The sequence below is a fragment of the Myiozetetes cayanensis genome, unplaced genomic scaffold (assembly GCF_022539395.1).
Source record: "Myiozetetes cayanensis isolate MyiCay16 unplaced genomic scaffold, myiCay2020 scf3, whole genome shotgun sequence".
NCBI lineage: Eukaryota > Metazoa > Chordata > Aves > Passeriformes > Tyrannidae > Myiozetetes > Myiozetetes cayanensis.
This window is the reverse complement of record NW_026087521.1, coordinates 20310965-20336617: the sequence shown is the minus strand read 5'-3', so window position 1 is coordinate 20336617 and position 25653 is coordinate 20310965. Positions and strand designations below refer to the sequence as shown.

The window sequence follows — 25653 nt, the reverse complement described above, 5'->3', positions numbered from 1 at the left end:
CCTCCGTTCAAGTCAGATTACCTGATCATAACAGTTCTTTCCAGCCTCATAAATCTAAATTACAGCTGTATGAAGGTAGAAGTGAATATTAAGCACAAAATCAAGGAAAGGTTTAAATCTAAGTTGAACTAAAACCCTTACATTATTATTATGATAGCAGAGGCAATATGTAAGAGGCATTAACTTTATTATTGACATCTCTGGCCAAGTATTTACACTTCTATCAGTCTTCACAGGAAGTGATAAGTCTCACAGGGAGTAGCTGCTTGGCATCTTTCTGAAGAAAGACTACAGGACAACTCTGCCAAAACTATCATCCTCCTTGACTCTCCTATCTTAGGGTAACACTGGATTTATAATATATGATCTCCTCACACAGATTTCTAGCACCGGAACATTATTTAAAAGCCATAAAAGTTGAGCAGTCCAGACTGAGTGGATCTAGTATAGCTGTTTTCCAGCACAACCTGATGGAGTTGGAAGTCTCAACCTATAAACACAATCTGCCCTTTTGCCCGATGACAAATTGCAATACATACTAACTGGCTCACTTCTGCCAACATAAAAGTTGGCATGTTTCTGAAGTCTTCTTTGCAGTGGGTCCTACAGGATTGGGAAGGGGAAAAAGGGACATATGAGTTCATCAGAAGGTTAGTAAGTCTCAAGGGGTCCCAAGGTCCTGTTGACACGCACTGCTAGAGTGGTCAAAGGTCTTGTCATGAGCACTCATATTACAGTACATATTAGATCTGCTTAAAAGTGTGTTTTGATGGAAAGATGCAAATGCAAACTACACTGATCAGCATGTCATGTGGCTCCTGCAACAGCATGGATGGATTTACCTGCCTGAAGCCCCATGATGGACTGCATCCAAAAATGGGTGCTGTTGTGTACCTCAACATGGTTCACAAATTCTCAGTGACTGGAGGGAAAACCAGTCACCCCAGGGCCTCTTAGGGATCACTGAAAGCTGAGCATTCCTTAAAAATATGTACCAGTCTGGTGGATCAGCTGGCAATGAAACCATGACAGTGAAGTTGGCAGGTGGAGCATCCTGTTAATTCATTTCCCCTGCAGATAAAAATAGTCTTTATGTTGGATGAACAGCTTCTCCCTAATGACTCTAACTGGCCATCACTGATATCACCAGAATCACAAGAGCCCTAAAAGAAAAGCCTATTTGCATATCAATTCTCTTTTCCCTTGAGATAAAATGGAAGAATTTATTGGAATAGTGTGTCATCTTTGTTAAAAATTACAGGGCACCACTTGTCTACAAGAAACTGCTCAACTGTTTTTTTCAGCTAAAACAGAAAGATCTGCAAATCCCAAATGAACAGAAAGGACTGAAAGTTCATGCTGGTACTGGTAGGATTTCACTCACCTTAAGCAATACACAGACTGCAGTAGGAAAATAATAATCTATTCTAACATGGATGCAACTCAACTTCCTATGCCATCAGATGTCTGTTAAAAACATCGATTTGTTAGGTGTATGTTGTAATTGCAACAGTTGCACAAGAACAATGGGGGGAATGATATGAGGATGGAACAATCCTACAACTAAAACTCTTCAGAGCCTCGAGCATACTCTTTATGGAGCTGAAGCTTGAGATATTGCATATCCCAAGCTTAGAAGGAGCAAGAGATCTGACCTCGTTGGAAGGGGCTGTCTGCAAGCAGAGATAAATAGAAGGCCAAAAGAGGAAAGGCATTCCTGGGAATTGCAAATGACATATCTTTCCTTTTTCTCACAAAGGGCCATGGTGCCAAGGAAGCTGACCGAAATATTGCATTAGTTGCAGGTGCTGCAGGCAGTGAAGAGCTGGGGTACAGCAGGAACACCCCAGTAAGCAGCACAGAAGCAGCTGGGAAGTGGGGTGATCATGATATCAGTGAGCCAGCCAGTCTCCTCACTAACTCAGTGCACTTACACAGTGCCCATGCAGTGCTAAGTTTTGGTGTGCAATTTAAGCATTCCAGATTTCTGGATGTTCAGAATTGCAGATATAACCACTGCAGAGCACTCATTTGCAGCAAACCCATCATTTCACATAAACATTAAATTTAAGCTGTGCACCGTGTGGATCCAATAAATCTGACACAAAGAGCTCGCATATGCAAATGGGCCTGCAGACAACTGATCAGCACCCAAGCGTTAAATCCTGTATGTCCTGAAGAGGTCTGCTTTGACTGGATACAAACAGAGTAACGGAGCTCACTGCATATGTTTTCATTGGTACACATAAACATTTCTTCCCAGGCAGAATTATAAGCTGTGAAAATGAGGGGCTCTGATGTGGCACTACTGGTTTTAGCCATCATCCAAGATACGGAAGAGTCACTATACTGTTTACCAACCTGTACATGCCTCATTATAGCTACCAACATAGTATTGTATTCCCGGCAGTCACTGCTCAGAATATGAGAGATACTGAGATATTTTCCATTTTGAAGAAATAAAAAATAAAAAAAAAAACCAGACAAAAAGACATACCAAAACCACACAAATGCTCCTTTGGGAAATACATTAACTGCTTTTTAATTAATATTATTCCTTTTCTTCTGACAGAAGCTTTGTTAACTTGACCAACTTAGGTGGTTGTCATTACCAAATATGTAAAAGAGATGGTATCTGTCTATTGACATGAACCATGTTTCTCCTCTCCAAATGATAAGTCTGGAAATAGAATAGAATTCAAGGTCTGAAAACAATGTTTACAGAATTATATGTTATTATGCAAAAGAACATAGCAATGCAGAAATTTCTGTTTCTGATACGTCTTCCACCATCCCCAGGATAAAGGTTCTGCATTTTAAAAGGTAGAGGTAATTTTGTGTTCAGCATTTTGCTTTTTAAATGTAGAGGTAAGTTAAATGAATCTTGGAGGAGGTAAAAGACATTAATAAAATACAATTCCTCTCTTGATATTCAGTAAGGGACTCAATAACAGCACTGAGTTTAAATGCTATTGAGCTGCACAGGTTCTTGATGCCCTAATTTTGAGAGTATCTCAACAGATGCCACCTACCCCTGCTACAATGCATTGTCCCCAGATATCCCACAGCCCTGGGGACAAAAAATAGATGCAATCAAGGAAGCTTAAAGTCTTCATCCTTACAAACATCATTCAAGAATTTCAAGTGTCACAGCCTAGGAACTGCTTACAGAAATCCCATTAATGTCTCATTCCTATGTCACAGACTTGACTAAGGCCGACTTTTCCACAGTACCTTGTCTCTGCTTTTTGAATATCTACCTCTTTTTCCAAAGATGTGCTTACGGAAAGAGGCTGTACTAAAAATACTTGTGGATTTGGCATCTCCAAACCGCCTGCCAAGGTCTCTCAGGATAGCAGGCTGGCTGCTGCCACCTCGCGGCGGCTCCGCCCGCCTCAGCCCTGCAGCACCGGATCGCTCGGGGGACAGGTACATGGAACAGGAACATGGGAAAGACCTTCTCTGAAAACAGTTACAACACAAACTGAACTGACCGATTTTCATTCGTTTTGCTGAAGGTCAGAGCAGCAGCAGTTCAGGCAGCACAGGGTGACTGCCCACCGCACCCTTTCCATTCCAGAAAAGAACCAAGGTGTGCAGGTGGGCTGCTGGCATTGTTGGGTTTCCTCGATACTGGCTCCCCATCCACATTCAGATTACTTCCTCAAAAGCTACTGCAGACCTAAAAAACTTTATTTCTCAGCGACTCTGAGCTGCCTTCACAGCAAGATTCTCTGCTGCTCTGCCTGCAGCCACCGCTCCAAAAGCAAGATTTCTTCCTGGCTCAGGGTTTTCTGATTCCTCTTCCAAAGTCTCCCTGGTACAGGGAACAGGACATGGCAGTATGGCAGTTTATAGACACAGCCTAATAACAATAGCTCTACTACTCTTCCTGTCCACATGCAAAACACTTGCCCAAAGCCTTACACTCTTTATACCAAAGTGACGACAAAATTAGTTTTTAAGGCTGTGAATGCTGCAGGGCAAGAATTACCTTGTTCCTCTCACATGCACTGAAGTATAAAGCAGTTCAAACAAATACACCAGCCTCAAAGGCTTTCATGAGTCTTGCCATAGTTACCTTGTTACTCTGCTTAATTTTATTTATTGATTCATTTATTTTTGCTCCAGAGATAAAAAGAAATTGTAGCTCCACAAGCAGCAAGTTCCTACCCAGCAGAGAAACCAGGATTCCTTAATGATTTGAAGTTAGTTAGACTTTACCATTCACCGTCTCAGAACAAGTGACTAGAGAGAAAACAAGTCAAGGGCACCAAACCTCACTTAAAAAAACCCAAAACAAACAACAAAAAAACAAACAAACACACACACACACACACAAAAAACCCCACACAAACACTTCACTTCTGAGTCGGGCACACAGAAATAGTGAGAAAATACGGTTGGATAGGGCCAGAAGTTCTCAAGCCATTTATCAGGTGCCTAGTGCAGGGAGAGAAATATTACTCCTGGCAACTGTTTCTCTAATCTATTTTTAAAGGTATAAATATAAGAGGATCCACATTGTTCTTGCCTGGATCTCTCCCAGCTCTGCCTTGCCTCTTTCAAAATCACCTTCTGGGAGACTCCATAAACAAACTCTGAATTCTGAAATTAATGGTGCTTGTATCACCTCATTCTCTAGAAAAAAAAAAAATCACTGGCCCTTCACTATCACATGCTAAATGGTTTCAAGGCAGCTTTCAAAATAGGAACAAACACACAAAAAATTCTACTTCAAAAAATTAAGTGATTAAAGAAGCTAATATAATAACCATACAAATAATAATTTAGCATAACTTAACAACAGACAAAAAGTTAAATATTGAACTGGGAGCTACACAAGTAAGTAATGGAAACGTAAAAATGAAATGAAACACTTTCTGCAAGGGAAGAAACTTTCAATGAAAGAATGATAGAATCATCCCATAGCTGTGCTACTGTAGCTATCAAAACTACATAGTTTCATCCTTTCCTCCTTTAAGAGATCCTTACATAATAAGCCTTGCTCCCCAAAACCAGTTTAAAAATATATTAGGAATTCTACTACTTTTAGATTACATTGCCATGGATTACACTGTTGTAGGCATTAGAAACCAATCTATTGAGATGAGGAAATCAGCTCTAAGATACAAAAATATTTTCTTCTGTTTTTCAAGATGCAGAAGTATCTTAGTCTGTTATCAGTCTTGTCTTGAAGCCAAGAATGCTAATACTTTGCTGGCCACTTCCTACCACTGTGGGTCAGTCCACAGCTATGCATGCATTCACAGTTTCAGGGACATCCTCCATGCTTCTCAGTGTATGTTTTTCCAAGGCGAAATTTCTTTTTGAAAGAAAGTCTCACTCAAAACATAACTGAGTACCTGACTCTGCATTGCTGCAATCAGTTAGTTGCTTTAACATTTACAGAGAGAGAAAACAAGGAAAACAAACATCCTATCATGGCACCCCAATTAGGTAGCTGTAAACTGAAAGACAGCTTAGTGAAAACAGAAATTTGAAAGCAGCTCTTCAAGGTGGAATATATCCAATATCAACTTGCATAGAAGAAAAACAAATTCTAAAGTTAGAATCATGAAATAATGATAATTAAACTGTAACTCAAAATAGCAAATGTCAGATGAAGTACAATTTATGAGATGTTTGCATGTTGTTACACTGCAGAAACAATGGCTTGTGCAAATTGAACTGATTCCAGCCTGAGCTTCAGGACGTTACTGACACTTAAGAAAATAGTTCCTTCAATCTTTAAGTGTCGAAGACCATTTTCACCATGTCTCAGTAATTAGTAGTTCCAAGTGTGTTTCCAACATACTTTTTATACCAGCTGCAACCATTTCCCATATAGGAATGTGCAATATGAGCTGGCTTCAGTGCCTAGGAAGGACACTGCAGTGAAAACTCTTTAAAGGTGTTTGTGCATGTACCTGAGGCATCCAATGTTCTGAAATCATCAACACAATACACTTAAAATGCATCAATCACTTTAACCAACAACAAGCACCACACAAACAAAACAAACAAACAAAAAACAAACAAAAATAAAACAAAAAAAAATGCTCATGATGTTCCCAAGATGTCCTCAATCACAGGCTGTGGTTGTGTGTATATTAAATTCTTGAAGACTCAAGTCAGAACAGTCCACCTTGGCACTCCTCTTACATAAATACGGGACCAAAGAGAGTACATTCCTGCTGCCTTATCTTGGCAACATCTTATCACATGGGGCAAGGCTGTTCCATCAGAAGGGTGTTTCTGGTTTACCAGAAGTAATTCTAACTCTGGACACCAAGAGAAAGGAGGATAGTCAGTGCTTATCACCAAAGATGCCCCTAACAGGCAGTTTTCTACTTCATTTCCAAATGCCTCTCTACAATAGCTGTCCCCAGACTGTGAGGACACAGATAATGTATAGACTACGTTCAGGGGGATTAAAAAAAAAAAAATGCTGGGTTACCATGAGACAACTGCTGCCACTGCCCTCAGCAAGGATGAGGATACTTGCACTGCTCCTTCCCTCAGGATAACTGGACATGGTCAGCCAGGAGACACCTCCAGGCTTTTGGACAAACATGGGAAGGAGGAAAACTACGATAACACTAATGGGCTTCTAAGAGAAGCAAGAGACTTGCAGCAAAATTAAAATCTACAGTCACAGTGGAAATTTTGACAAACCTCAGAAGAGACAGCAAACAGTTGGCTGACAGAAAGACTCTGAAACTTTGCCCATACTAAAAAGAATGACACCCACATGCAAAGATGGCAAAAGGAGATTCTTTCGTTTCAATGTTTTCTACATTTAAACTGGCACATTCTGTTCCAATAAAAGGTATTATTCCTCTACTGTAATAATTTGTGTTCTAATAGCATCCATATTTCGGATTGGAAGGCTGCTGTTGCAGTCATTTGAAAGAAAATGTGGGAGTTTCACCTCAAGGCTCTGGTCAACTCAGCTCCATCATTTAAAGATGGATGTATATACCACAGTCTTGCTATCTAAATTCTCCCCACAATAGTCCATCAACATTCTCTACGCTTTCTCATTTTTATAGTGATGTATTACACATGCACAATTAATTCCATCTCAGCATACCAAAAAGATCACCTCATGCATCCTTACCCATATGCCAACTCTTAAATCCTTATCCATTCCCATGTCCCACGTACACACAGAAAAAAAGTATGAAGTAGCACAGAGCAGTCCACCATATACAAGTGTTTTTTAAGGAGCGAATGTCCATTATTACATATGGGGATTTAGTAAAAAAGACCAAAGTCACAATCTGTTCAGTTCTGAGCAATGTCAACACAGACATGCACCTTGTTTTCCTCATTTATACTAATAGGAACAAGTACTCTGAAAAAGCACAGACACCTGATTTTAAGCCCTGTGAACCCAGCCACCATCTAATCTATTACCAGTTTGACACCTTGCAGAGAAATTGCAATTAACTTGGAAAGCCTTTCCCACCTTTATATCTGAGACAAATTATTGATCTTCTTGTTTGCCGACATCCTGAATGTATTTTTGATAGAAAATGCAGCTTTACACATTTAAAGGGTGAAATGTATCCATTTTAGGCCTGTTCACTCTTAGGTAATTGTTTCTTCAAAGAGAGAGTGACAGGTGAAATTTAGATATATGTTATAAAGGAAACTGATTATGTTTTTGCACATCCACATCTATTTCAATCTAAGCTAAACCCAACCTGCCTTGCCACAAGATAGTGACTTCAAACCATCCATTTGTTTGCTGCAGGAAGTCACAAGCTGAGAACTGTAAAGCCACATCCTGGAAAGAAAGTATCAGAGCAACAGAGAAAAAATATAAGAGCATGTATACACAAGACCTGCAAACCCCGGACTGTGCTTTTTGGCCTATGCTCTGCCCCTGAGCCCGCTGAACTGATTTAAGTAACATCAACAGCTGGGGGAAGATCATCAAAGCAGACTGTTTTGCCCCTAATAAAGGAGCTGAATTCTAGGCTCAAAGCATGTAAGTAATGTGAAAAACAAATCTAGTTCAGCCAATGGAACTGAACCAGCTATGACTCTGGAAAGGCTTATGCTGAGAGGACAGACCAGATAAATCCTACTTGCCTTAAGATTAAAATGGTAGGAAAGTGTCAAAACAAAAATAATAGTGGTATTACCAGATGCTTACAAATTTAGTGCTGTGGATTATTGACAGAGAGAACCTATATCTTACCTATAACTGAGGTAAAAATACTGTAAAATCTACTTCTGAAGAATAATATTTGAGCAAGATGGAAAAGCACATGCTCCTCACCCATCCAGACTTCAAAACAACCATGCTAGCGGTGTTCCTGGCAATGCAACAAAACACTACATAGTTTCATTGTTTTGGAGAATAACGTATTTGGTATGTGTGCTATCAAAGGCTCAAGCCATCTTCATTTCCCACTAAATATTCCAAAATCAATGGTATTGTTTCTTCATTTGAGACACGGTTCCAAGTATACAACACTTTTATTAGGATTACCAGTATTTTGCTAATCCCCAAAGGGATGAATGAACCCAAACAATTCTAACTTTTCAAATTAAATTCCACTCTGTGTCTATGAAATTACTATTTTAAGACTGTAACTGAGGGACACTGGGAAGTGAGTTCCCTACGAAACAGAACTCAAGTATATTCCACATCATTACTTCCCCTCTGATCCCCTTCTTAAGATGAGCAGAGAATATTTACCCCAGCCAGCTGTCCCCTTGTTACTGCAAACACCAGGGCTTCTCCATCAATATAATCATTGAGGGCCCATTCTTCTCCATTCCTCATCCCCCAGCCAACACACTGGTCTACCTTTGTGGTTAACCAACTGTTGTATTTCACTATTCAGCGAAAGAGAAAGATGATGTAAAATACTTGCCCACAGGTCTTTCAGCCACCACCCAAAACTGCTCTCATTGTCAAAGTATTTCAAGCACCTAACCAGTCACACAAATCCTTCACACAGTATCTTTAAGTTCATCCCAACAGAATCCAATCAAAAACAAGTGGCGGTAATGGTCACCAACTATCTATGCTATAGATTTCTTTATTCTCCAGTAAAACTGAGGAGACCAAACACTACAAGGATTTCAAGAATCTAACACTTCAGACAAGCCTGGTGCCACTTGTTGATAATGCAAGATTTCACATCTTTGAAAGCTAGCCCCTCAAGCTTTAGAAGACATGCAACACTTAAAAAAAAAAGGGACAGACTTCCATACAGAATGTTTAGATCATCCCAAAAGTCTTCTGTAAAGTATTTCACATTAATGCTAAATAAAAAACTCTTTTAACAAGACTCAGCCTTAATTCTCAAGGTCTACTAAAGAGTCTACATTTGTCTTTGGCTAGTCTAAGCAAAACAAGCCAAACCAATGTGCCCCATCAATGATGCAAGACTGTATCTTAATTAAACACTCATATCCAATATGCTGGTAAGCAGATGGCTTACCTTTGGAATAGGAGTAACTTCACCTTGACATATTTCAAGATGTAGATTACATACCCAAAATAGTCAGCAGAAACCACAAGGATACCTGAGAAATGAACAGTTACACATCACTATGCTTGGCTTCCAATTTCCTATTCTTTACTCGCTGGCATTCAGGAACATGACTTAAAATGAAGTTACATTAATAGCCCGATGTCTTCCTTTACAAAAAAATAAACAATTATTATAGAAGTTCTTTTCTTATATCCAACCATGAAAACAAGGAACATTAGATGGCCATCAATGTTATTTCCCAGGGAAAACTAGGTAAACCTAATTTCTTTTGAAAAAAACCCACCCCAGCAAAGCTTATCTCCTTCAATATTAATATTTTGTTTAAAGAGGATAATAACAAGTGTTGCTTAGTTAAGGAAGAGGTTCCTTTATAAGGAATAAAAAGCCAGAGTTTTCTACATATATAGCAAGGGTCAACCATCAGTGTGAAGTGTTCACTCCACAAGTGCCAAACTTTTAATAAAAAACCACATTTATTACAACAGAATATTACAAACAACTAGCTTCAGTGATCAACAAATAAAACTTTACAAAATGCAAACAATGTAATTTCCGATTGCAGAGTGACAGATATTCCAAGTTTACAAACATATCATCATTTTGTTTATGCCCACTTAAAATCATTTCCAGTCTGCTTTATTTTCCATCAAATACAGCACATTTATCCAAACAAAAGCATGTACATTCAATATAGAACATTTTGAGCAACAGCTACAATCTCAGTTCCCATTCACAGTATTTTTAGTGCAATGCACTAACAGGGCCAAATAGTTCTCTATCCATAAAAGTATTTTTACTCCTGATCTTGTGATCAACATTTAGATATATTTTATACAAAAAGTATATATGAACATGAGGCACCTCCCTAAGTAAGGGAGTGAACCTATATAAAAAACATGGTATTTCTTCCGATGTACAATACCTTTCAAATTGTAACAATTTGACACAAATCACTAAACAAAGCATTTTCTAAAAGGTAAAAAATAACAAAACAAAACCAAAAACCAACCAACAAACAAACAAACAAAAAACCAAAACAAAACAAACCCATGGACACATGAAACGTGCCAAGAATTTCATAATGACAGGCATGCGACTGGTTTTACTACAATCTTGATTAAAAGGTTAAAAAAAGGTATCTAAAACATTTTCCAAATTACACAAAGTCAAGTGCTACCCACAGTGGTCATTTAAGATCTTGAGAGAAAATATATTTTGAGATTCTCCCATACTATCCTCCCTTTTTATTAATATTTAATGAAATAAGCTAACATTATAAGTGGTTGTGCACAGATTGTCTATGATACATCAGCAAATATTCACTACCTTCATATTAACATTAGTGTGTTGATCTTTCAAAAATAAACTGAAAAAATAAACTGCAACTATCATTAAAGTGCTTGTGTATAATTTTTTTTAAAAAAATTAAAGAATAGAGGAATGTGGATATTCTTGTAAACTTCCTAGATGTTTACAAAGTTTTCCTATGAACCATATATGGAAACATGAAGATCTTTGAACTTACTTCAGCACATGAAATTCAGCGTGCCCCAGAACTGGGAAATTAGTCAATATGAACAAACTGATGTTATGGCAAATACTAAAAATTAGTACAATTCAGCCAATATACACTACATTGTTTGCTCTTATACATTCATTTGTAATAAATTTAAAACAGTATATAACACAACATTTACCAAAGTAGGGTATCACAAAGCTTGAGCTGTCCATCAATTAGCACTACCAGGAAGGACCAGTATGGATGATGAACTTTCTGAAGATGATTCCCTAAATGAGGAACAAAAACCTTCTTCCAAAGCTGCTGTTCATTGACTTGCCTCTGGTGTACTTTTTTGTAAATTCGGAAAGTTTTTTCTATCCCGTGTCAAACCACAACTGCATAGAGATAACTGCTAATTTCGATGGATGTGCATTTCAACTATTTCAGTGCTTTGGGAGGTGGCACTGTCCTACAGGCAGTCAGAGTGGTTACTAATATAGTAAGAAAAAAACCAGCTTATGAAAATACTTCCTCCTTATAGTACCATTACCAAAAATTAGCCGTTCCAAAACAAATTAAAAAGCCTTTTTCATTCAAGTGTAGTTCAAACTTTCCAAACACCACTTGAACCTATCTGAAGAGAGAGGGGAGTAAATTAATACTTTGAGTTTACCCATATAATTCTGTTTAAAATTACACAACATAAATAATTTATAGGGCTAATTTTTAATTCTTAAATTCAGCACAATTCAGGGTCCAACTTAGATAATTTTTGAAGTTCTGTCCCACTTAGCCAGGATTTGTTAGAAAGCCACAAAAGCACTGCATTACAATTTAACATATCTGCGTGGTTATTCACTAGGAAAGCTGAACGCAAATCAAATTACCTCCTGGAAAACAGCATTTCAGAGTTGAAATACAGAACAAGGCACATATACTTGGTTTTATTTTTACCAAATATGCTAGAAAGATAATTCTGAATAAGGATGTTAAAAACTCTTACAAGTATCCGTGTATCACATGTACTATCTCTCTTCATTATAACTTTTTGTACAATCCCCCAACTCTCAGGCATCAGTCGGTCACTCTGAAATACAAACTGACCGCATACGAATATTTCCTTTTATAATAAGCCCTTTAAAAATAGGCCACCTTTAACATGAAGGCTATGGAAAACAGAGAAACTACAAATACAACCCCTCCAAATGTAAAAAACTCCCAGAGTGCCATAGAAGCATAAGTTTAGAAAATTCTTGGCCATACTTTTATACGTTTTGATGCTTAAAAAACCCCAATTTTAACAAATAAATGACCAGTAATTTCCAAACCTGGGCTTATATAAATAAGCATTAAAAGAATGAAATCCTAAATTTGATGGTTTCAAAGGTGTTTCCAGGCACCTAACCCATAATTATTTAAATCAAAGCAATTAAGCAATCAAATTACATTCAAAAAACTGTTCTATGCACTTTTGTTGACAGAGTCAATACACATTAAAATTAAAAAAATAAATATTAAATTCCCAAATGCTAATTCCAATAAGTTCATAGACATTTAATAGCTTTTACTGTAGTACCTTTAGTACTTCTTCAGCTGGTCACAATGAAATTAATTAAAAAGTTATGTTATCCAAACCAAACAAAAACATTGTTATTTTAAAAAAATTACGATTTAAAAAATTCTAGCTTGATTACAACAGATGCTTAAGACAATTTAAGGAGTTGACTCAATACAGTTTAATGTATATTCCAAGCTTCCTACAATCACAAATTTAGATTTTAACTCTTTTCCAAAATGCTAAAACCAAAATATAAGAAACAAATTTGACATCTAGCTTTGCGTTTAAGCGACTAAACCATAAAATCCATGGGAAAATCCATGTTTTTGGTAATAAATCAACAACAGTAAAAGAAATGCAGTGGTATTGTTGGGGTTTAAAGAAAAAAAAAAAAAGACAAAAAAAAAGACAAAACACTTTTTCTTTTTCCTCACCAGACAACAGCTTTAGATCTTGTACTTCTGCCTTTGGTTTTATTTTCTTCAGGTGAATGAGATACATTTGCTTTGTGGGTTTTCTTATGATGTTCTAGAAAAGCTTTTCTGGCAAATGCTTTCCCACATTTATTGCATCGGTGCAGAGAAAAGTTTTTTGTTACTTTTACTTCAATGCCAACATCAGCTCCTTCATACTTTTTACTGGGAGAATTAGAGGTGACATCCTGTTTTGAACCAATCTGTTTTGTTTCATCCCTCTGAGGGCCCCTTTTTGTCACCTTATTTAGAACAAGATCAATTGGCTTTTTAATTGCCCTAATTTCTAAACTTGCAGTTATTTTCCCAAGGTAGCGTGGTGACTTTTTATGAACCACAGTTATATGCCTTATCACATCACGTTTGCGACGCGTTTCGTAAGAGCAGAGTGGACACCTGTAGTATTTAACATAAATATTATTTCCATCTGTGTGTAATTCAATATGCTTTGTCAAGTTCTGTTTAGAAGTAAATTGACGTTTACAGAGTTTACAGTAAAGCTGCTTGAAGTCAAAGCCAGCTGAAAGTTTTGGTTTCCTGTTTTTTTGCTGGCCACCTGCAGCAGATGCATTGGTTGATTTAGAGGTTGATTTAGTGGTTGATTTGCAGGTTGATTTAGTGGTTGATTTGGAAGTTGATTTAGGGTTTTCAGGGTCTTGTTTAACTTTATTTTTCTGTGCTGACGGTGTGTTCTTTTTCTCATTTGAATGATTTGTTCCCTTTAATTCATGCTGTGGAGAAAGAGCAATGGAAGGGGGTGAAGGTTCTACAGAATCCGCTGATTCAACTTTTATTTCTGTGCCATTGGCAGTATTGTTGGGTCCTTTCTCTCTTTTAGAGTTCTTTCCAGAAAGAGTTATCTTGTGAACAATTTGCATGTGCCTTTTCAGCATTATTTGTGAACTATATTTTCTCTTGCACAGAAGGCACTTGCATGCAGTTAAATTGTATTCAGCCTTTGCAGATGACTTTTGTTTTCGGGTCTTAAAAGATTTTTTAGCAGAAACTGTATCCAAGAACAAAGGTTGCCCAGGCTTGGTAGCTATATCAGGAGTAATGGAATCCCTCCTTAATCCTCTATGAACTTCATCAAAATGCCTCCTTACGTTGGCTTTTGTAGCAAACGACTTATAACATACAGGACAACTTCTACCTAATGCTACAAGAACATTCTTATTTCGTCCTTTTGCAGAGCATTGGTTAGGTTTCTTTTTTGTTTCTATGTACTTCTTTAGCTCTTCCATCTTTTTTTTGTGCACTTTTCGAATGTGCCGGCGTACACTGCGTCTTGAATGAAATTCTTTCCTACAAAGGCAACAAATCAACTGGTGGCCATAATCAGAATTATCCAGAGAGTCCAACTCGGGATTTACTGCTGGAGGCTGTTCTTCAGGAGTAGGTATCACCTTGTTTGTAACAGGATCAGCAGGAGGTAATTCTACTGTCTCCCCAGCTAGGACTGGCGCTGGAGCTGAAACAGTCTTGGGTTGCTCAGTGCTGGCTTCCTGTACCTGTACTGGAGCTTGATCAGGGGTATGGCTACTTTCTGTGTTCTCATCTGGGTTATCAGTCCTTGACACATATTGAAATACAGCATTTTGATTAGTTTCTATAGGTTCCAATGTAATCACATATTCTTGCTTATCTACCCGTGGATAGATGGCTTCAAGAAGGTTATTTATGGCTTGACTCTGCTTATCTTTTATATCTGGGAGGTCTGTGAAAAGAGAAAAAAGTATGTTTTAATGATCTGGTAATTTCCAATTATTAAAATTTCAAAGTAGCTTTTAAATACTGTGTGAATTCAGCCTCCAAATTTGCACAAATCCTGTATTTGTACTCTCTGAACACTCAGAGGTTTTGAGTAATCATTACAAGTTACTTTTTTATTAAAAGCCAGCATTGAAAATATACCCTTCTAGCGTGCTAATGCAAAAGCCACCTGAACCAAAAATTTGTATGCTCAGAATTAAGCTGGTCTTTAAAAATCTGCATCAATTGCAAAAATAACATCGTTTGACTGAGCTTGTTCTGCAGGTGCGCAACTAAGCCTGAAGTATCATTAGAAATCGATTTTCCTACTACTGGAAACAGGCACTCTCAATAAAGGAACCTAATTCCAGAAATAAGCTCTTCACTGTGAATTCTGAACAATCCTTACAAAGAATGAAACATCTGTGTAACCTGAGCATTGCATGAAGACATCAGTAGATACTATTTATCAGGGCTCAGTAATATTCTGTTTTTAAATAGCAAATTAGTTCAGTGATCTAGTTCCCAGCATAATACAAGAAGCATCTGCACTAGCATAAAAGAGGAAGCCAGGGTGCTACAGTAAAAAGGTGAGGCACCGAAATGACACAGTTCAAATCATTGTGGATAATTTTAAAGATGTGATTCCTGGTAACAGCTAATTAAAAACCCACACTCAGTCAGTTATTCCTTCCACACTCTCAGCAATATATAAAAAGAGTGTCAGTACAAGAAATATGCTCTTTTGTTGCTCAGGACCCATCTTTTAACACTGAATTTTTAATAGCTTTTGCAGTCAGTTTCAGATGGGGCTATCCATATAATTTTTACCAAGAGTAAAAAGTCCTTCCTATTTTATAGCATTTTTTAAGACTACTTCATGACTATACTAAATGAATGCATCTCAAAAAAGTTATCAGGGAATAGTCTTTGCAATTCTTTACCCTGGGGTGCTGAACTTTTATTCCTGCTTCTTGTTCCCTATCTTTTATTTATTGAAAAAAACTGTCAATTCAATAATAATTGTACTCAATTTTATAGAAAACATAAGTATTTATACAGTTTTATTCAGAGCATGTATTATTATTCCCTTTATTTTCACCTCTCATAGTGAACAGTGAGTATGTTATTTTTACGTTACTTCATAAAACATATGAAAGTTAATCAGCCAATGGCTAGAATAGCAAGAGCTGGACATGAAGTGTTTCCTCAGGGTTATCTTATTTTGCTTAGCAACTATTGCATCTAAGTCAGATGCACTTCTAACCTTGCTTTGAAAATACAAGTCATCCCTTTTCACAGAGAAGCTCTGTGACTCTCTTAGCTAGCCAAGCACATGTATTTAGGGAGGTGACATTACTAAGTCTTTTCACCTTCTCCTTCACAGCACTAGCTGGCACTACGAGGGAAAAGTCACCTAAGTATATCTGTTCCCAGTTTTCTAAATATTGAGGCAGGAAGGCATTAATCAGGAAAGCAAAATCCTCATTGCACCTATGCTGATCTAGTCAGGAAATCAAAATAATTAGAAAGCTTTACAAAACATTTTTGAATACTGACACATTTTCAAATTAATCAGCTTCAACAAAATTCATCACTGGAATGAGACTTGAAATGGAAAGAGAAAGTGTTAAAAGTGACACTCTTAATTAAAGGTTGGATGTATAAACTACCTATCTAATTACGACATTGGCATGGGTCTCAGTTTTTAAGTCATATAAAGTCAATGCTGTAACTTCTTCAATAGCATAAAAGTGATCTACATATGTTATTACTGAAATTTAACTCCACCTTTTCTTCTGCATTTTTGCTTCAGATGTGTTCGTATAAATGGTAAAGAAAGATAATTTTTCCAATTTCATATAGCTTTATTAAATATTTCAATTAGTAAGACTTACTATCATCCATCTGGAGACTTGGAGGACAATAAAACTTTTTATGAGTAATTAAATTTGGTAATCCTCTGAAGAGACTCCGGCACAGTTTACACTCAAAAATGGTGTCCACATCTTTTAACAAGATATGTTTAAGTTGTTTCGTTCCTGTAATAAAGAAAATATTACACTTAGGGAAGGTTTTCTGTTCATCTTTTAATTCCCATCATCCCATGAAAGTGGAAACATTTTAAAACATGAATAATTATAATAGAATTTTATCTTCTGCTAATGTTACTTCATAGTACTATAAGTTTATGGTACATACTCCAAATTTCACTATGAAAACAAGACTAGGATAAAAAATCCCTCAAGGATTACGCACATTACAGTTTACAGGGAAGTGCAATGATTTAGGATAAAAACTAACAGCTGACATTAGGAAAGAGTCCACACTACAGTATTAGGTTGCTGCAATACAATTTTCCAACGGGAAGGAATAAGCATTTAGAGCATTTAAGGAAGCCTGTAGTATTTTTTTGTCTAGGGTTACCCAACAGTGCTAAGAAAACAAGATGTATACAGCTATTTCACAGAAAAACAGCATCTGGTAAGGCAAAAAACTAAAGCATGAAATAAAGCAGAGAATAACTAACAGGTGAAGAAATGTTACTGCACCTAGGTATCTGACCCAATACCAAGATGACGATGCTTAGGTGATACAGTAGATATGTAAACATATTTTCAGCCCAATGAAAGGAAAATACAGATAATAAAGAAGTTTTAGATTTAAGTTAAAACATATGCCAGTTTGAGACTATTATAAGTTGCATCTAAGATAATTAGATCTAACATTGTTAATGTATTCCAGCTCCTGCCATGCTTACAGAAATAAAGAATATCGGTTTTTACACTTCAAACTTCTCCTTCATTTCTCACCTCACGAAAATTATGAAAGTAATGCCTACAGTCAGCAATGGATTACTAAATGATGAATACTTACCCATTCCAAATTAGAAAAAAAAAAACAAACACTAACCAGATTCAGCTAATTTCTAATTTTCTAAAATCAAGAAAAATCTTGATTTTTCTTAGAATTGAATTAATCAAAACTAATCAAACAAGCAAAAATATAATAAAACTGGACCACGAATAAATAATATCAGACACCTATGAAACAGCAGCAAGACATTCTTCAAACTGAAATACAAGTTCAAGTGCTCTATCACCACATACACTTGTCTTAAAATTTCCTTTTAAAGACCAAACTCAGTCACACTGCAGAACTATTTTCTGAATGAAACTTTAAAATATTAATAATTTCATATTACCTAGCAGTTCTTCCATACTAATAGGCCTTACCAAGAAAACTTTATTTCTTAGTGCAGTAGTACTACAAAACGTTTTACATCTAATTTTTAGCAAAGCACAGTGTCGTTGTCTTCTTCAACAGGTGTTTAAAAATGGAACCCAAACTTGACCATCTGAGACTACGATCCAGTTTTTGTCCTTGCCTGTGCCTTCCTGGGCCACCTCTCACTGCTCTTTCTTTTAGCGTTCCTAACGTCACCTTCATTTGACCTGCATTTTTACAAACAGACTACTGGACAAATATTTAGATATAGCAACAAACAAAAATTGTAGAGAGTTCCCCCCAAAAGCAAGTTGTTTACTCATATCTCAACAACAATCATCTGAATTTTTGCATATAAAAAAAACCACTGAAAAAACCTGTCTGAACAAAATTGAAGATGCTCCATGTAAATAAAATCGCTGTGACATACCAAACTGTAATTCATACCAAACTATATTTCAAACAAAATGCTTCCGATTTGGTGACAGCACACAGTAAACCAGAATTCACTCATGCTATTCATGCACACTCTAGCCACAAACCCCTCTCCCAAAAAAAGAAGAAAAAAAATCATCAAATTCTCCATTACTTCACAACTGAGGGACACAAAAGTTCCTCATTCTCTATCCTATTACAGTGATATTTCAGTCTCCTTCTGTTCAGCACTGAAATGTTTTTTTTCCAATACAAATTACTGGGTTAAAGAATTACTGGATGAGATTAAAGGATTTATGAGATACTGAAAGTCACACTACATGACACAGTAGTCACTCTAGCTTCAAATCACCCTTATGCAACTATGAAGCTTTTCACTGGTGGGAGTAGAAAAATAATTGGTCCTTTTGAATTAAACTGTAGACCTTTAGGAACTTCTGAAAACAGCAAATGGATTTAAAACATCCACTGGTTTTGTGGACACAGCAGGCAGAGGAAAAGCAAATCATCTCCTTATTCTTCACCTACTGCAGACTGTGGCAACAAGAGGTCAGTTCTGCCAGCATATGCTGCCTCCAGCTTACTGAAGTCTCCTCTATTTTGTAGTTACATCTAATTGGGGTGGTGATACCTTGTCCAATTCTGTTAATATTCATAAATATTGATGCTAGAATAATATCATAGTCACAAGAAATCAGTAGAGAACATTGATCATAACAAATACCTCTCTCTTAGAAATACCAAAGTATATGCCTTTAGCAAACAATTTCTTTTTTTTAGAAGAGAAAAATAGATTCAAATTCACCTGATATTCTTAATGCTTTGGGTGACAGAAGCTTTTGATAAAATTTCTTAAGTCTCTATTTCTGTACCACAAGAGTCAAAACGCTCTCTCTCCATAATGAAATGCTGCTTGTTCAAAACCAACCAGAAACCTTAGTCTAAGTCCTTTTGCCTTCTGTCCAACTTTCCTGATGGAGATGACTGAAGACATCAAAGTAAGCTATCAATTCAACTCCTGCCAGTGAGGACAATCTGGAAGTACCCCAGAGACAAAATACCTGCAACTAGTTTGTGTTATTACCAGTACGGATTACACTGATCTGCTTCAAGTGAAAGAAGCCTGTCACAGGCAGCTGAGGCCTCAGGCAACCTCAGCCAAACTGAAAAATATCACTAATGAATAACCTCACATCCAGTTTCTGTATTAAGTTGTTGAAATGCTAGTGGACAAGTTAAATACTGTGCCCTTTTACAAGACTCAGACCAGATATGTATCCCATTGCACAGCAGCAATGGGATGTGTCAGTACATGACACATTTCATATACTTAACAGCTCTATGTGGAAAAATCAACACGTAGTCTTAGTAGCAATAAGGACCAAGGGTGATGAAAATAAAATGTTTGGTCTGCCATATCAGAAGTGGAGAAACAGCTAGAAAACATTAAACATTTCAATCATCTCTGGGATGCTCCCCCAAAATGCTCAGTTGTTGTTCTTAGATTCATTGCCATGTATTGCAACTCCCAAAAACAAATCACCTTGAAGAAACACCTTATAAGTAACATGATAAAGAGAAAACTTTACCTTGAACTTCTTAAATTGTATTATCTCAGCAGCTTTATCATAAAGTCATTAATAAAAGCAGGAGAAGTGACACTAACAAAGCACAACACAGGAACAACACAGCACAACAAAGTAATTTTTAATGTTTTTGATAGATGTTTCTTCATTACTTTATATGAAAACTCTTATTAAAAGGAACACCTAATTCCAAAAATCTGCAAATAGTTTGCCAACACACAGGAAGTTGGGTGTTGGTTATTTTAATATATTAAATATACATAACTCTTACAAAAAGGTAAGGAACTTTTTCAGAGTCAGGCATAGTTTCGTACCTGATCGAAAACACTCAATGATTTGCTGAATGCCAGATTTTGACGTTTGCAGAGGCTGCTGCAGTAATGGAGGATCACCAGGTTCCAACAGATGTACTGAAATATTTAAAAGGATAATAAGCTATTAGAGAACACTCAGGTGATTCCTGTAAGTTACGAATTTTCCACACATACAGTAAACTAAATAAAAAGAAAGGCCAGGACTATAGTAAAATTAGTCTTATTCTAGAATTTTCATCTAGATTGAATTAAAAAATACTGAATTTTGCAGCCATCATACCTTCTGACAGGTTTTCTGTAATTTTGACTATTTAAAGAAAACATGTATTCAAAGCTACTTGTAGCAAACACAAAAACATATAAATATATAAAACCAAATTAACTCACTAGAAATTTCTGTCAATTAAAGTAGTTCCCTAGAACAATCTGGACTCCCATTGCTAAAACCAAAACAAGGTACAGAAAAGCATTACCAATACTGTACTTCACAGCATACTATACGACTTCCATGTTGCTAGTACACATCTAAACAATTAATCCAAATTTAACGTAGCAATGATCAGTAAAAAAGCACAAGCAGAACCACACAGCATATACCAAAAAGAGTTATCATAATATTTTTAACCAACAAAACCATATTCAAGAAATTATTCTGGTTCAAGCAAACTGAAGTAATATCTTATTTCTGATGTTTCATTCCATATCATATTCTTTGTAAAAGCTATCGAAGGGAAAATATGTTTGATCAGCATGATTATTAGTTATTCCAATATGCAATAATATGAAAATTAATAGCATTCCACTGCTGTATATGCATATCGCAAGTAAGCTTTGTCCAGAGAGAAACCCAAATTTTTTGTTTGCAAAATCATTACTTAGGTCTTCTTTTTCACTTATTAACAAAACAGTTGGCTTTGTACTTCATATATTGGCTCTTACCTTATCCATTTGGTTTGACTTTAACCCCATTTTAAGGTTTCATTTTCTAAATGAAGCACAGAGCATTTCTACGAAATTTTTTCTTAATAAAGAGCAGTAGAGGCATAGTATAAAACTATTTGCAGATTTACCATTTAAAGAGTAAATAAATCATGACAGGAGAGTTGAGTTAAAAGATGTAAGGTTATAAATAAATTCAAACTGAAAAGAACATAGAAAGAAAAACACTCATAACAACTATTATAAATCAGCCAATCATTTGAGGTTCTGTAACACAATGACATATTGTATTCCACCAGCCTACTCCCTGTACTTGAAAATAATATCTTTTGGTTTGCATACTGCCTCTAATATGCATGTATAACACCCACTGACACCTACAGGAGTAATGCAGGTGAAGCAGACATAACACATCACTGTTAATTTGTCAGGCAAGAAAAGTGCTTGTTTAAAGCTTTAGAATAACTCAAAACCATTTCATCTTCAACACAAAGAGATTATTCTACTAACTGAACAATAACTACTCTCAAATTACATTTAATTAAAGAAATTACATTTCCTTTAAGGATACCAACTGTAACAGTAGGCAGAACAATCTCAAAAAAATCTAGCAGGTTGGTTGAACCTCTACAGTATTCACAGCAGTGGAATGCAAACAGCCATTTCAGGACATGGTGGGTTTTTTCTTCTCTGAGAATAAGATCTTCATCAGAGCTCACCAAAGAAGACACAGAGTAAAAATGTAAACAATGAATGTAAGAGATGGCTAGAAACATAATTTTACAAAAAATTCGGAACACTGCACTTTTTTGAAGCAAAAAGACCCGTTGTTTTACACAGCTTCTTGTCTTCCTCTGCTCACTACATACAATGCCCACGTGGTGGCCCGGGAATTACTGCACATCCTGCAGGAACTGAAAAATTCTCTTCCTGAAATACTTTTGAAGTGACAGTTCACAGATACCAAAAAACATTTCCAAACAAAATTCAAAAACTTTTTATATCCAGAAGTGACACTAACGATCCACATTTGCAACCATCACAACGGTTTCTGCGAGCTTTAAAAGAAGGGGATATGCAAAACAGCCGAAGCAATCACACAGTACTGTACCTGGCTCACAGCATCCATGGTGATGGTGGTCAGTCTGACAACACTTGTCCCTTAAAGGCATTTTCCGTGCGCACGACCCACTTTTAATCTACATCCAGCAGCTCGCTTCTGCTGAAATAAGCAGATTAGCTGTCACGGCCGAAGTACAGGCGGCTCAGCAGAGCGCTAACCCCGCACACCCACACCCTGCGGCGGCGGGGCCGGGCAGGCCGGAGGCAGCGGCACCCTCGGCGCAGGAAAAGTTCCCATTGTTATCGGCAGGTCCCACACCGCCCTCTGCAACGACCGCGCCAAGTTCGGCCCCGCTCCCACCTGCGCCCGGCCCCGGGAGAGCCCCCGGCCGCCGCCCTGCCCCGAGCCCGGCCCGGCCCCGCGGCCCCTCCGCGGGCAGCTCCCGCCGCGCCCCATTCCCACCTCGCAGGCTCGTCCCGCAGCCCCGCCGCCGGGAGGGGGTCCCTCGCTCCCGCGGGAGCACAGCCGCGCCCCGGCAGCCCCAGCGGCGGCGGCGGCCCCGGGCCGGGCCGGGCCGGGCTGGGCTCTCCCGATCTCTCCCGGTCTCTCCCGGGCGGTGCCGCAGCCGGAGTCGGGCGCGCCCGCCACGCGAGCCCACGCGGGAGAGGCGCGCGGCCGCAGGTGACAGCGGCGCCGGGCGGGATGGAGCGGGCGCGGCGGGAGCGGCGGGCCGGCCCTACCTGGAGAGGACGGGCGGCTTCTCCCTCCCCGAATTAAACTTTACTCGCCGCTGTCCCGCCACAGCGACGACCGCTGACCCCGGAGCCGGATGGGCACGGGGGCAGGAAGTGACTGCGGCCCTGGCGGCGACCGCCCGCCCAGTGCGCAGGCGCCGCGCCGTCCGGCCGCACAGGTGCCGCCCGGGGCGGGCGGGCCCGGACGGGCCGGGGTCGGGGCCGGGGCCGGGGCCGGGGCGGGGGCTGGGCCTGGAGGAGGGTCGGTGCTGCCGCGCCGAGCGGGCCGCAGGGGCGGGCTGAGGCGCAGCGCCTGCCGCAGGGCTGGCCCGGCGGGCGGTGGGAACCGGCGCCGTCTTTGTCCCTGCGTGGGGGAAAGGCCTGCGCTGGTCCCGCGTACACCCGTGATGTACAGGGCTGCCCTGAGGGCACCGCTACTCGGACACCAGTGGGAGCAGCCGCCACCACTTGAGGTGGCATTTCTGTCCCCTGCCAGCGTGGTCTGTGCTGTTACAGTTTAAACACACACACACAAACACCCCAAACAAATACAAACTAGATCCCCAGTTCTAAAAAACACACGAAAAAGATAAATCAATTTTTTGGACACCTGGAGGAAAAACTCCTTATCAGAGAAAGAATTGTGTGATCTATATTCCAAATATCGCCAAGAGGATGTCGGTGCCCAGGCAGCGGTTGTCTCCAGATAACGTTTCCACAGAGAGCCTGCTTAGTCCTGCGCTCCTTTAATGCCCTTCTGTGGGCAGCTTGGGTTGATGGGAAGGTAATACTCCCAGTTTTTGCCAAGGGAAAGGATGCGATTAAGTTTTCTTGCACGTAAGGAAAAGCTGCTGCTGTTTAAGGAAAACCTGTAAGGAAATGTAAAGAATAAGCACATCGTTACAGAAAAAAATGTTAAGTAATGGTACTAATATGGAAACAATCTGTCAAGCTCTGGCTTGTAATAGCATCCCTTCTTAATGGAGACAGGATTGTGGTTTCAGGCAAAGTTCCAAGTCAGATTACAGTCTGTCTTAGAGTAAGATGTCTCACACTTTCTCAAATCAGACATGGAGAGACCTTACCATCTGTGGCCATCCATTTGTACACAATAATGTCTTCTTTGAAAACATGGACATTCATTTCATTAATCAGACTTCTTTTTCCAAAGCAACGCAAGGACAAATTCAGACTCCATAAATTGCACTTGGGTTTTGGTTAATAAACTGGGAATACCTCAAGTGTTGGAGAATAGTTTCAAACAGCCAAGTGCCAAGTAGCATCTTAACTCTGAAGTACAACAGAAGTCAGTTGAAACCTTTATGTCAGACAACCAAACACTGGGTTTGGGTCTCTACATATATGCAGAGGTGGTCTCACCTTGAGCTTAGCTATTTCCTGATCTCTGTTTGTTTTAGACACAGAGTGGAAGAGGCTTAAAGTCTCCCCAGCCCTGCAGCTGCACTCAGCCCATATATAGAGCATTTTGGTAAAACTCATGGGTAACAAAGTGCAAGGAACATGGCTGTCAGCTCTAGTTCTGCACAACTGCCTACTGACTGTTGTACTTGACCAAGAAGTATCAAACTCAGAGACTTAACATTTCACATCTCCCAGGTGATGTGAAGATTAGATTCGAAGATTATCTACCATTCTCTCTCATGCCACTGTGCTATAAAGGCTGAAATAGTAGAGTAATAAGCTGCTTAACTTTGTGTGTTTGTTATTTGCTATGAACACTGGTAGCCTTGTCAGCAATATAATTTTATTGAGTGATTAAAAAATAAGAAAGAGAAAAGCAATCTGAAAATCATAAATCAGCAATGGAAGTTTAGAATCTCTTGGTTGTATTTGTGCTTCTGTGTTTAGCCACTCTCAATGTGATTTTTTTCCCCTTCTAATCCAATCAAAGTTTCTCTATTTGCACTTTATAGCCTGTGTCAGGTTTGCATGGCAAGGTTTTGGTGGTTGGGATGGCTTCTCTGAGAAGATGCTGAAAGCTTCCCATGTGTCTGACAGAGCCAATGCCAGCCGGCTCCCTGGCCAAGGCTGAGCCAGTCAGCAATGTAATACCTCTGTGATAACAAAATTAAGAAAGAAAAAAGTTACTGCACAGAAGAATTGTGACCAGAGAAGAGAGGAGTGAGAATATGTGAGAAATAGCCCTGCATACACCACGGTCAGTGAAGGAAGTGCTTCAGAGACCAGAGCTGAGATTCCCCTGCAGCTCATGGTGCAGACCATGTTAAGGCAGCTGTGCCCCTGCAGCCCATGGAGGACAGCACAGTGGAGCATGTGTATGCCAAAAGGAGGCTGTGGGAAGCTCACACTGGAGCAGGCTTCTGGCAGGACCTGTGGACAGAGGAGTCCACACTAGAGCAGGTTTGCTGGCAGGAATTGTGATCCCAGGGGGGACCCACACTAGAGCAGTTTGTTCCTGAAGGACTGACACTCAATTGAAAAAAGGACCCATGCTGCAGCAGTTCATAAAGAACTGCAACCTGTGGGAAGAACTCATGTTTGAGCAGGAGAAGGACTCCTCTCTGATG

General features: G+C 38.8%; 2 protein-coding genes across 5 annotated transcripts in view; both read right to left on the bottom strand.

The window, feature by feature from the left end:
• The window catches only part of ZNF800 (zinc finger protein 800), a 29652-nt gene extending 6429 nt beyond the window's left edge, over positions 1-23223 (bottom strand). Inside the window, exons 1-6 of one of the 4 annotated variants that reach the window (XM_050324690.1) lie at positions 23111-23223; positions 22419-22529; positions 20369-20464; positions 16704-16847; positions 13015-14770; positions 6370-6382 (exon numbers count right to left, since the gene is read on the bottom strand). In XM_050324690.1, coding sequence (XP_050180647.1) covers positions 6370-6382; positions 13015-14770; positions 16704-16847; positions 20369-20464; positions 22419-22479 — 2070 coding nt within the window. In that variant the 5' untranslated portion in view covers positions 22480-22529; positions 23111-23223. Of the gene's footprint in view, positions 1-6369; positions 6383-9993; positions 14771-16703; positions 16848-20368; positions 20465-22418; positions 22530-23110 lie in introns of those variants that run through there. The other 3 variants (XM_050324689.1, XM_050324687.1, XM_050324688.1) reach the window with 3 other exon arrangements.
• Positions 22584-23584, bottom strand: LOC126644467 (translation initiation factor IF-2-like). Its single transcript, XM_050323843.1, has 2 exons — positions 23155-23584; positions 22584-23110 (listed from the first exon to the last, which is right to left on the bottom strand). The coding sequence occupies exons 1-2, from the start codon at positions 23582-23584 to the stop codon at positions 22584-22586; spliced, it is 957 nt and encodes a 318-aa protein (XP_050179800.1).
• Between the last annotated feature and the right edge of the window lie 2069 nt (positions 23585-25653).